This window comes from Zalophus californianus, chromosome 7 (genome assembly GCF_009762305.2).
Source record: "Zalophus californianus isolate mZalCal1 chromosome 7, mZalCal1.pri.v2, whole genome shotgun sequence".
In the NCBI taxonomy this organism is placed as follows: Eukaryota; Metazoa; Chordata; class Mammalia; order Carnivora; family Otariidae; genus Zalophus; species Zalophus californianus.
In genome coordinates, this window is record NC_045601.1 from 118,675,485 (window position 1) to 118,688,278 (window position 12,794).

General features: G+C 52.1%; 1 protein-coding gene and 1 pseudogene across 2 annotated transcripts; one reads left to right on the forward strand and one right to left on the reverse strand.

Moving 5' to 3' along the window:
• Window positions 1-1,789: 1,789 nt before the first annotated feature.
• On the forward strand, window positions 1,790-10,683 carry LOC113927762 (putative HLA class I histocompatibility antigen, alpha chain H). Of its 2 annotated transcripts, XR_004820233.1 has the most exons (7): window positions 3,084-3,260; window positions 3,534-3,738; window positions 5,686-5,810; window positions 6,605-6,768; window positions 7,111-7,193; window positions 8,368-8,494; window positions 10,003-10,683. XR_004820233.1 is itself a non-coding variant. In XM_027603913.2 (3 exons), exons 1-3 carry the CDS (start codon window positions 1,909-1,911, stop codon window positions 3,551-3,553), a joined length of 303 nt encoding a protein of 100 aa, XP_027459714.2. In that variant the 5' UTR covers window positions 1,790-1,908; the 3' UTR covers window positions 3,554-4,601. The 2 variants fall into 2 exon arrangements, 1 of the variants encoding a protein (XP_027459714.2); XM_027603913.2 differs by lacking the exons at window positions 3,084-3,260; window positions 5,686-5,810; window positions 6,605-6,768; ... (1 more) ...; window positions 8,368-8,494; window positions 10,003-10,683 and adding exons at window positions 1,790-1,915; window positions 2,605-2,880 and having other exon boundaries at window positions 3,534-4,601.
• Window positions 10,684-10,973: 290 nt separating this feature from the next.
• On the reverse strand, window positions 10,974-12,305 carry LOC113927745 (annotated as a pseudogene).
• Window positions 12,306-12,794: the final 489 nt, after the last annotated feature.

A 12,794-nucleotide genomic window follows, 5' to 3' on the forward strand; every position in this document is an offset into this window, starting at 1 on the left:
TGCCACTGTATTCCCTGTAAAGTCGCTGTTCCTGTAGATTGCTCCTCTGTGGTCTTTGTTGCTTTTGGGCTCTCCACTCCAAGGATCTCCTTTAATATTTCTTGCATGGCGGGTTTAGTGTTCACAAATTCCTCTAGTTTTTGTCTTTCCTGGACACTCTTTTTTTTAATTTTTAAAAAAGATTTTATTTATTTATTTGAGAGAGAGAGAGAATGAGAGACAGACAGCATGAGAGGGAGGAGAGTCAGAGGGAGAAGCAGACTCCCTGCTGAGCAGGGAGCCCGATGTGGGACTCGATCCCGGGACTCCAGGATCATGACCCAAGCTGAAGGCAGTCGCTTAACCAACTGAGCCACCCAGGCGCCCTCCTGGACACTCTGTATCTCTCCTTCTGTTCTGAGCGACAGCCTTGCTGGATAAAGTATTCTTGGCTGCATATTTTCCTCATTTAGCACCATGAGTATATCATGCAGTTCTTTCTGGCTTCCCAGGTCTCTGTGGACAGGTCTGCTGCCAGCCTTACATGTCTAACCTTGTAGGTTAAGGACCTCTTGTCCTGAGGTTCTTTTAGGATTTTCTCTTTATCTTTGAAATTTGCAAGCTTCACTATTATATGTCTAGGTGTTGACCTATTTTTATTGATTTCGAGCGGGTTCTCTGTGTCTTCTGGACTTGAAAGCCTGTTTCCTTCTCCAGATTAGGGAAGTTCTCAGTTATAATTTGTTCAAATACATCTTCTGCTCCTTTCTTCCCCTCCTCATCTTCTGGGACTCTTATATTATGGATATTATTTCACTTTATGGAATCTCTGTGTTTTGTAAGTCTCCCTTCATGATATAATTGTTTCTTTTGTCTCTTCTTTTCAGCTTCCTTATTTTCCAACATTTTGTCTTCTGTGTCAGTGACTCACTCTTCTGTCCTGTTCAGTCTCGTTTTTATTGCTTCCATTTGGGACTGCTTCTCAGTAATAGCATTGTTAATACCTGATTAGATTTTAGTTCTTTTATTTCTACAATAAGGGATTCTCAGTGTCTTCTATGCTTTTTTGAAGCCCACCTAGTATCTTTATAATCGTTTTCAATTCTAGTTCAAACATCTTCCTTATATCCGTATTGATTAACTACCTGGCAGTGAGTACTGCCTCCTGTTCCTTCTTTTGGGGTGAATTTCTCCATCTCATCGTTTTGTCCAAAAAGAATAGAAGAATGAGAGAAAAAACAACAATAACAACGACAATAGAAAAAAAAACAAACCAGAAAAAAACAAAAACAAAAAACAAAAGAAATAAACAAAAAACAAAACAAAACAGAAAACTAAATCCTTGGTGTGTTTTGGTCTGCTTATTAAAAGAAACTAGATCCGCAAATAAGAAAGACAAACATATATATACGAAAATAAAATAAAATTCAATGGAAGGAAACAAAAAGTTAAAAAATATATGATGTAAATATAAACTTTAAAAAGAATAAAAAATAAGAAAATAACAAAAAATAATACTGAAGGACTAGAGAATAAAAAAAACCCATGATGCTATATACTACTGGCCTCCCCCGAGAACTGAAGCTCTGCAGCCCCTATGATCAGTTGTCCCTGCCGGTCTTCTGGGGGAGGGGCGTATTTCGCGGATTGTCAGGGGGCTTTGCCCTGGTGGAATTGCTCCTCCCTGGCAGAGGCCGGGCGCAGTGTAAGCAGCTCTGGGCTCCACCGGGTGGCGCTGCTTCGCCCCCGAAGGCTTCCAGCTCTGATGCCCAGGATCAATATGGCTGCGCCCTGCTCTCTAGCCCCGAGCTGAAAATTCACCCCCCGCCCCCCCTTCAGTGAGCCCACACCGAGAAGCAGTCAATCACTGTGGTCTCCCTGCTTTCCCTCGGAACTCTGTGTTCACCCAGCCTGTGACCAAGCGATTTTATGTCAGGTATGTGACCGAGTTTCAAAACTCCAAACTGGACAGACTCTCGCAGCGTGACCCCCTGCGGTTCCTCCTGGGGGTGGGGGGGGTCTCCTGTGCTTCTCCCGCTTGCTGGGCCCCTGCTCGGAGAGTGGTTTGCCGACTGTGCAGCGGTTCCCAGGTTACGGCAACACCGACACCCAGCAGAAAGCCGGCGCCTAGACCCGCTGACTGCAGCCGGCTCCCCGCTCCGACGCCTGGGAGCTCCGCCGCTCTAGGCACCCTAGTTCTTCATGCGAGCCCAGGATTCGGAGACCACACTGTCCCACCTGGATTCCGCCCCCACTCCGCCACCTGAGCACCTTTGAGCCGGGACATCCCTCACTGGAGCCGACTTCTAGAAGTTCTGATTTTGCGCTCTGCTGCTTAGAACACTGTGCGGTGGCCTCCTTAAGCAAGCAGTCTCCGCTCTGCCATAGCCTCCGATAGTCACCTCGGATTCACGTCTCCGCACCTCCTACCGCCCAAACTGTGGTCGCTTTTCTGCTTGTAGACTTGCAGGCTTTCTTGTGTCAGATCTCCCATTGATTTATTGGGTGTCAGAATTATTTGATAACCGTCTAACTGATTCCAGGGACCAGATGATCTGAGTCTCCTATTCCTCCGCCATCTTAACTCCTCCCTAAGTTCCTGAATATTCTGACCCTTCTCTTCAGATCCCCTGAAGACACATGTCTCCCACCATCCCATCACTGAACCTGAGGTCACCCTGAGGTGCTGGGCCCTGGACTTCTACCCTGCGGAGATCACCCGGACCTGGCAGCGGGATGGGGAGGACCTGACCCAGGACACAGAGCTTGTGGAGACCAGGCCTGCAGGAGACGGGACCTTCCAGAAGTGGGCGGCCGTGGTGGTGCCTCCTGGACGGGAGCAGAGATACACGTGCCATGTGCAGCAGGAGGGGCTGTCCGAGCCCCTCACCTTGAGACGGTGTAAGGAGGGAAACTTGGGCTCCGAGGCTCCTGGAGGAGCCAGTGTGGAGAATGTTAGTAGGGTCAAGGCTGAGAGTGGGGGGCAGGGCCCTCTCCTTACCCTCTCTTCCCAGAGTCCCCTCCACGGCCCCCAATTCCTGTCGTGGGCATCGTGGCTGGTCTGGCTGTCGTTGTGGTCACTGGCGCTAGGGTGGTTGGAGCTGTCACGTGGAGGAAGGAGAGCTCAGGTGGGGAAAGGGGGTGCTCCGCGTTTTCTTGTCCTTCTGCAGTGTTTCAAGCCCAGGTGGAAGTGTGTCCTGCTTGTTTGTGGGCAGAGCTGTCCCCACACATGTGCTCGCGCACGTGCGGCTCGTGGCTACAGTCACTGTAGTAAAGCACAGGTGAGAGTGAAGGACAGATTAATCACCCCAGTGAATGTGGTGATGGACCCGATTCCCAGCAGTCACAGGTCAGAGGGCGAGGTCCTTGCTGAGGACAGACTCCACCAGGACGGTTGGTCTCGCCCTGCCATCTCTTCTCTTCCTGTCCCTGATCCTGCCTTAGGCCTGCAGTGACAGTTCAGGAAACTTCCCTGTGGTCCAGGCTATCCGTATCGTCTAGGATCTCGGGCCCTGCCTCCTCCATGGCATCTCATGGGATGTTTTCTTTCCCAGGTGGAAGAGGAAGGAGTTGAGCTGAGGCTGCCCGTGAGTATGGAGGGGGTGATCCCTGAGACCCTGAGACGGTGTAGACGGGACCCCTCGGGAGCTCACCCACCCCACAGCTCCTCCTTTGGTTTCATCTCCTGTGAGTCTGACCACAGTCTGTCTGTCCTGCCCCAGGCAGTGACAGTCCCCAGGGCTCTCTCTGCTCCTATAGGTGAGACCCTAGAGGGCGTGACGGGAGGAGGGGAGGGGGGAAGGGGCCATGGCTGGGTAGCGGGGCTTCTTTGAGGAGGATGCTCTGAGCATGTGGTGGGCTGTTGAGAAAGTCCACCTGTATATGACTGACCTGAATCTGTTCACGGTTCTTTTCTTTCACCGTGTGAGCCAGCAGCCTTGTGGGGGACAAGCGACGCAAGATGCGTTCACTTTCCCACCTTGTGACATCAACACCCCCGATTTCTCTTTCTGCAAAGGGCGTCTGAATGTGTCCGTGTTCCTGTTAACGTAATGTGAGGAGGTGGGGAGACTGCTCCCCTCCGCACACGACTGCGCCCCTCTGCCTGCCACGACCGACCTGTGTTCTCTTTCCTCATCCGCTTTCGTGTTCCAGCCGAGGGCGAGTGGGCCATCTCCTTCCCTGTCTTTACTTCCTGTTACACTGAGCTACAGCTTCTTACTTCCTTGTTGAAGATAGGACTCTGGAGGCGAATTGGGTTTTTTCCATTTCTTGTCACGAGGAGTGGATCAGTTAGTGAAAGGAGAGGCTTCCTAACGTTTGAGAGAAGAAATAAATGGAAGCACTGAGCAGCTTCCAGAATCTGCACGTTTGGGGTGCTGGGTCTGCCCTGGGTGGGGACAGGCAAAGGCTGCGAGGAGCCTCGTGTGGAGGAGCCTCGTGCGCAGTTGGTGCTCAGTTCAACGTGGGTGTGACAAGGTCCCTGCTCAGGTGCGGAGTCTCTCTGCTCCTTTGTCCTTGTCCCTCCAGGAGGACCTGTCCTTCCGGGACCTGGGATGACAGACACTCGGACATCGCCCAGACCTTGTCCTGCCTGCAGGACTGACCGTGGGCAGCAACGTTGCGTGGCCGGGTTAGCCTCGGCTCAGGCCTGGGTTGGGCCCTCGGCCCATCTTTGGGTGTTTCTTTGTTGTTCCTTTGTTTCTGTAGAGGATTAGGCCTATTTTCATGTTCGTGTAGGAGTCTGGTCTCATTGAGCTTCGGGTGTCTCCTGTCTGACAGCGGCAGGAGGTGGTTGGCCCAGCGCTGTCTCCCCAAGGCCCAGTGCAGCCCCCGTGCGGGGAATCTGTAGCATCCAGAGGTTATTTTCACACTCATTCAGGACTTGCCTTCCTTCTGTGGCTCGGCTGTTCTTTCCATGTTTTGCCCAGTCTTCTCAGACAAACAGATTCTGGATTAGCAGACAGGGGGCATGCTGGACCTCGCATTTTCAATTAGTTGCTGTTATGTCCCAGCCCGGGCTCTGCCCTACTGACCCTGTGCGGGCTCCAGCCCCAAGTCAAGGAGTTGCTGACGCAGCAGAGTCTCCTTCGATTTCTCTTCTCTTAGGTTGGGAAAGAGCACCTGTGAGGAGGATGGCTGTTTGTTGACAATGGGAATGCACTTGGTGTGCAGGGGAGGTGCTGTGAGAGCAGGGAGGGAGGGAGGGAAGGCGGGGCGCTGCGGAGGGAGGAGGGGCGGCCGCAGAGTAAAGGTAGTGCCTCTGGACTGGGGAGGTGCTCCACACTGGTCGCTCCGTGACTCCCACTCCCGCAGGTCGTGCGCCACAGACGGGACATGTGCGCTTCGCGTCTCGGGAAGACCTTGAAGTTTCTGCTGGTCTTCCCAGCACACTTTGAGCAGCAGGAACGAAGATTAGGGTTCCCCCGTGGCTGTGCCTCAGCCTTGCTTGTGGGGCTTGTTAAATAGGGGATTCCTTGACCTTGTGCCTAATCCTCGGAGCCTGTGGGTCTGGGGAGAGGCCCCCCGAGTGGGCCTGGTGCTCAGTCGGATGGGGAGCGGCTGAGGTCGTGGGGAGAGCAGGCCAGGGCGGGAGGGACATTTAAACCTCATTTACGTCTCTTCCCCGCCCCGTAAAGAGGAGGGAGGGCGTTTGCTGTCGTGTGCGGTGTGATGTGGGAGATGCACGTCCTTGTTTCATCGCAGGTGTGTCGGGGAGCGTCAGGGAGCGGGGCGCAGTTGGGACGGCGCACAAGTCAGGACGCTTGCTCCCTGCAGCCCTTCCTCTGAGCTGAGGCTGCGGTCCCGCGCCGCTCGACCTGAGACGACAGGTAGCGCGCACACACACGCGTCCGCGCGGGCATCTTCTGCGTAGGTGCCGTGTAGCTGGGGGACCAGCACGAAACAGGTTAGCCGCGCGGCCCGGAGCCGGAGCCGCCGTCGGGCGACAGGCTGCGTCTGCCACCGCAAGCCCGGCCCTGCCGCGGGCACAGATGTCCCCGCGCGCGCGGCAGTCCGCCGAGGCGGGACACTGGCCGCCGCAGCCGTCCGTGGGCCTGGGGTTGCACTGCCACTCACGTCACCTGTCACACGCCTCGTGTGCAGTGGCAGCCTCTGTCAGCGGGTCGTGAGTCGGTCCCGCGTGTGGCCCCCTGTCTGGCGGAGCCTCGGGCCGGGTCGCATTGGAAGGCTGTGGGGAAAACAGGTCCTCCTCTTCTGCGGAGGGAGGAGGGAGGCGGGCTCCTCCGAAGGCCCTGACCGGGCAGTTCTCCTGTGGGAAGGCCGCTCGGTGCTGGGGGGGGGAGGGAGAAAGAGCGACTCATCGCCGGTCCTGGAGCACAGATGTGAGGCTGCCGCTCGATCTGGCGCTTTGTAGGCGCTCAGGCTCGGCCCAAGGACCACCGGGGTAATAAATGGGAATTCTCCTCTCGTTCCCCGGATGCCACCTGGTGAGACCCAGCTGTTGTCCACTGCAGTTTGGCCAGGTGGGCTGGTGGCCCAATGACTCAGGGCGTGTGTGCCCAGCCGTCGCTCTGGCAAGGACGAGAACGCCCGGGTCTGTAAGTCGTGAGCGGGTCTGTGTGCGCGCCCACGTGTGGGTGAATCTTTCTGTCTCGCTGTGCAGGGGCTCCTCTGGGGAGAGAGTCTCTAGCATCTGTCAGCTTTTACGTGACCGTGGCACGCATGAAAAACCAACAGTGAAGGAGCCCAGAGCACCGGCCTAGTAGCTGGAGTGTCCCACAAAGTCGGGACTGTTCACGCACAACAGGCCAACCGGGAACATGGAAGGTGGGTTTCCTCTGCAGTTCCTGGCTAGGGCAGCCCCCAGCTAGCACATAGCAAGGAGCCTCTTCCAGTAGCAGAAAGGAAAGGATTGTCAAGGCAGAGGGGAGGGGAAAACAGGAGACGATGAGTAAACCAGGCCTTGTTGTGAGCCAGGGGGCCCTGCTTAAGGGGAAGGGAGGCGGTCTCCCGGGGGTGTCCCTTCAGCGCTGAGCAGGACATGCCGGTGGCCGATTGCAGGTCGCATTTCTGAGAGAAGCTGAAGCTGCAGTAGGTTAAGTGTGACGTTCTCCGTGGTGCGTAGCATCAGTGACTCCATTCTGGGCCTGCTGTCTCCTTTTGTAACAGGACCGTGAACAGCTGGTCGCAGACAGACAGACGTGATAGCCATGCTTCCGCTCTGCTTATCCTTTACTCCTGGACGAGATGAGGTACAGGGTTAACTTGCTTGCTTTTACTCTGAATTTCTCTTTGTGGAGCGGGGAGGGTTTCTTCCCCCACCTGACCAGCTGTCTGATTCCCTGTCACCACCTGGGTGTCCTCCAATTCATTCATTTCGCGTCTGACGCTGTCCACCTGGAGTGAGCATGCGACGCACAGGTGGAAGGACTCATCCTGCAAGGTTGCCCTCAGCTCCCGGGCAAGTCTCCACTCTCAGGTTCCCATGTCCCCTGCACTGTTGTTCACGTTGGCTACAGTGTTGGGAGTACCCTGGACGTTCAGTCATTTGCTAGCACGACTCCTAGACCTCAGGAGAATTCCATGCTGACCGTGATGGTTTATTATAAGGATCCACACGAGCAGCCGGATGAAGAGGCGCAGGAGTGTGGGAGCGTGCAGGTCCCTGTGCAGGAGCCTCTGTCACTGTGGACTTGGAATGTACCACCCTCAGAGCACGTGGACGTGTTTGCCATTTCAGAAGCTCTGTGAACCCCATTGTTGAGAAGACGTCATAGAAGCTTCATGACATAGGCATGCTTGCTTCAGTCACTGGCTGTCAGGGATGGAGGTCAGCCACCAGCACCTCTCCCCGGAGGTCGGGGATCGAGGCTGATGGCTCTCGCTCTCTAACATGGCTTGGTCCTCCTGGTCACCAGTCCCCAACCTGAAGCTATCTAGGACCCTCAGCCAAGTCATCTCATTAGCATACTAGAGAAGCTCCTATCACTCAGGAGATCCCAAGGGCTTGGGGAGCTCGGTGCCAGGAACCGGGCACAAAGACCAAATAGTTTTTTTTGACTTTTATTTTTTTAATTTTTATTGTTATGTTAATCACCATACATTACATCATTAGTTCTTGATGTAGTGTTCCATGATTCATTGTTTGTGCATAACACCCAGTGCTCCACGCAGAATGTGCCCTCTTTAATACCCATCACCAGGCTAATCCATACCCCACCCTCCTCCCCTCTAGAACCCTCAGTTTGTTTTTCAGAGTCCATCGTCTCTCATGGTTCGTCTCCCCCTCCGACTTACTCCCCTTCATTCTTCCCCTCCTGCTATCTTCTTCTTTTTCTTTTTTCCTAACATATGTTGCATCACTTGTTTCAGAAGTACAGCTCTCTGATTCAACAACAAAGACCAAATATTTTTATTATCCCACAGGCCACGCCATGGTCTTTGACCACAGATCCTTTGTAGCGATAGGACCGGAACTGCAGAGATGCTGCCACGGTAGCCGCGTCCCACTGACAATTTACGCACCATCCTGCTGGAGGACAGGGTCTCCCAGGTTCACTCTTGTCGGCTGGGTCCATTCAGTGTTGTCATGTTCCAGAAGCAGGAATTTTCTCACAGCGTACGGCTTTCTCTCTCAAGCATCTGGGAGAATTGAGCTAAGAGACAGTGTCATCTCCTGCTCACACTTCTTCGGAGGGGTTAATGTAATATTGGATTTCCCTCATTACATAGAGAATTTATCCATTCTTTTCCCCTCAGCTACTATTTCTACTTCTCTGCATTTATGCCCAACTCTCTGCCTTTGAAGAGACATTATGTGTGGCTGCTGTGCTGCTCTACACTGCGGGCAGCAACACTAGTCTGGGAAGCACCCCCCCCCCCCCAGCCCAGTCCACTCTCGGTCACAGTGGGGAGGGTCACACCGGGACAGAACTGGCGGGTAAGGGGCCACCAGGTGGCGTAGCAGTGCTCACCGTCAGCCCCAACTTTGCTGGATGGAGTGAAGGCACAGCCCTCCCCTCTCAGGCCCTTCGGATTTCCACGTCAGGGTTTAACGAAGTAGTTCCAGTGTCTTGCTTCGGAACGCGTCCGTTTCTGGCACGCGCGCTTGCATCCCTGCCCTGAGACTCAGCATCGGGTAGGATGAGCGAGTGTGGAGGTGAAGCACGGTCGTACAGATTGATGTCCTCTCCCTTGGGAAGGACTGTAGAGTCACACTGGCACCCGTCCCCTACCCCTCCTCCTCAGATCCCCCAGGAAAAACTGTGTAGTGGGGACCGTCCTGTAGCCCCTCTCACGCTGGGTGGGAGCACACGCTTGTGAAGGTGTGGAAACCAGCACTTCATGCCTGCATGGCCCCAACACCCTGTTTTCACAGGGTGTCCGTTGCCTGTTCCCATTGTCCATGAAGCTGTTACTCTGTCAACCTGTCTCTATGCCCTTTGTGGGACATTATGGTTTGTCACTTTTTTTTTGGTGTGAGGAAATGTCACCGAGCATTCCAAACTCGTGCAGTATCTTTTTTTTTTCACATGTGCACCAACAGGCATGTATGAGAATGTTCTCAGGAGCACTATGTATGATTGCCCCAAATGGGAAACGACTTAAATGCATATGACAGGAAAACAGATACATAAATTGTAGCACGTCCATACAACGGCATACCATGCAGCCCCGAAAAAGGCTGGCCTGTGGCTACGCCCTACAGCGTGGGTGAATCTCACGGACAGGGCATCGAGTGAAAGAAGCCACACACGCAAGAGTATGACTCTTTGTATGTGAAGTTGAAGATCAGGACTAATTTATAATGTCAGAAGTCAGAGAGTGGTTACCTTTTGTGGTGACGTATTGACTGGGAATCTCTGCGAAGCTCAGCGTGCTCAGCATCTTGCTCTGGGGGGTGGTACATGGAGGTGTGCACATGTAAAATTTCACTGAGCTGTCCACACAGAACAGTCCTCTCTGCGTGTTTTATTTTTTTTAATTTTTAAGTGAAGTCTAGCTGTGTTGTGTTTTCTTTTTCATTTTTTCTTTTCTTTCTTTCTTTTTTTTTTTTAATAGCACTCTGACCAATTGCATCTACCACTGGGTGAGCAAAACCCAATCCAGAATACGAGTTCCTGTCAAGGCCCATTTGTAGCCCCTCGGGGTTACCGGTTCCACTCTGACTTGCCAGCTACGGTCAAGGCTTTCCTACAGGGGACCGGCCTCCTAGCTCTCTGTAGAGTTTGGTTGGCAGCCAGAACAGTTCTTTTTGGTATTTTGGGCCACAGAGGATGCAAGTGGACTCTAGAGTTCCAGGCCTTCTCTGCATTGCCACAGCCCCCACTGTCCCCTTATTTCACTGACCTACGTGGTTACCTCGAGAGAGGACGACACCAGGATACCCACTCATCCATTTCAATCGACTTCCAAACTCAGAAGGTGGTTCTTGTGATGAGCATCAACATGTCCTCCTTTAATGCACCCCTCAAATTCCTGTAGTGTTCGAGGGTCCAGCCCCCATGTGGTTATCCCTTTAATAGACCTTGTTTCCGTTGTCCTGCTGCCTGACCATGTGGCCTGGCTGTTGGCCACTGCCCATGAGTTGGTAAATTCCAAACACAGGAGTTTTTCTCATTGTTCCATTTTTTTCCCTACTGTGAATCAACATAAACATTAAAACTACCCTATGACTGAAGTAAAAAATAATCCTGAGACTGACAGCCATGTAATCTTGGATAATGTTGGAAAAACACTCTAAAGGAGAGGACGTGCCCAGAAAAATTCCATTAAGGGGTGCCTGGGTGGCTCAGTCGCTAAGCGGCTGCCTTCGGCTCAGGTCATGATCCCAGGGTCCTGGGATCGAGCCCCGCATCGGGCTCCCTGCCCAGCGGGAAGACTACTTCTCCCTCTCCAGCTCCCCCTGCTTGTGTTCCCTCTCTCGCTGTGAGAGAGAGCTCTGTCAAATAAATAAATAAAAGCTTAAAAAAAAAGTATGACAAAATAATAGCACATCGTATATAATCTTCTGTAACCTGATTTTTAAAAAACACAGAAGTGAAAAGCTCGGTGAGTTGACCCGCGTGCAGCGATATAACAGTTCCTCTGTACTAAAAGCTGGACTTTTAAAAAACTAGTATTGTAATGCTTAATATAATGATTTTAATCAGCAGTGGCTTCACTTTCAACTGGACCCCTAATACGTTTTCAAATTCCTCTTTTTCCTGCAGGACCTTTAGGTTTGCATGCTGCTTTGCGTGTACTTCTTCATGAAGGAAGCCTGCTGTCAACTCATCCCCATTGTCTCTCGATCTTTCCTTCTTTTTTTTTTAAGATGTTATTTATTTGAGAGAGAGAAAGGGAGAGAGAGAGCGAGAGAGCATGCACAAGTGGAGGGGAGGGGCAGGGAGAGAGGGAGAAGCAGGCTCTCTGCCAAGCAGGGAGCCAGTTGTGGGGCTGGATCCCAGGACCCTGAGATCATGACCTGAGCTGAAGGCAGAGGCTTAACCGATTGAGCCACACAGACTCCCCTATCTCGATCTTTCTAATGACATATATTTGTAGTCGCCTTTTTACAATTTTTAGCAGAGGGCTCTTGCAGCTAGAATACAGCATCCACTATCCAGGCTTTGAATCAATAAAAACTATGTATCCAAATAGTCTCCTTCATGGGAATGTTTATACAGGAAGAAGTGGTAGCGTGCTGAATCCTTGGGAATTCTCTTTGGCAAATCTTTCAGTTCTGTATTTGTTGTGTTGGCTAAAATAATTTCATTTTTTATATCTATTTCCAGTTGTACATAGTTGAGCTGTTACTTCATTTTTCTGAAGCCTGAAAAGCTTCTCGAGAAATAGGAAATGCTACTCCTTGTAGTGTTGATCTTCGTGTCCACAGCCACGTCAGTTTGTACCTCATTAATATTAATCTGCCCTAATTCTTCCTCAGCTGCAGTCAGTGGGGCAGGAGAAGATTGTGCCTGCACGTGTTGTCTTATATCCATGTAATGACGCATCTTCCTTTACTGTTCCAAACACTTCGTCTTTAACATGACCACCTCTAGACTCCTTTTTCAGAGTAGCTCTCGTCGCCGCACACAACGTTTTCTTGACGATCACGAGAATGTTCTGGAGACCAGACAATGAGTATCCATTCATATCCCTGGCATTCTGAGAGTCTAACCTGAATACTATATAGCACGGTTGTTTGTCCTCCAGGAGGGGTGAAACAAAGGAATCATAGTCCTTCCCCCAGGATTCTGAAGGCTGACTACATGATCCAATCATGATTGTCTCATTTTCAATAGATATTTTTAGAAGTCGGTATTTTCCATTTCTCGCTCTTGCAAAGGTGCCTCTAACATCTTCACTTGCTTCGAGGTGGTTCCGATGTGATGTGGCGGTGGCCGCAGGCTCCCGGCTCCGGCGCTAAGTCTGCGCAGAGACATTTTGGCAGGAGTGGCCTGAGTGTCATCCGGATGCCAGGAGCAGCAGAGACAGCAGATCCGACCAAGGGTCAGGTGTCCTGCATCAGAGGGGTCAGTGACATCTGCACCCTCAGCTGAAAACTTCCCCAGTTTGTTGTTCCAGGAGACACTGCTTTGGGAAATATCCCTGGTGTTCTTTACTTGTCAGTAAAACCCTTCCTTTCCCTATTCTTCGGCTTGATGGAGTCTTTGGTCTTGAACCCACCCAGAGGCGAGCCCAGTTTTGGGTACCACAACTGCCAACCTGACAACCTCACCTGGCATTTCCTTTTTTTAGAAAATATTTTATTTATTCATTTATTTGAGAGAGAGAGCACAAGCCAGGGGAGCGGCAGGCGGAGGGAGAGGGAGAAGCCGACTCCTCGCGGGGCAGGGAGCTGGATGCAG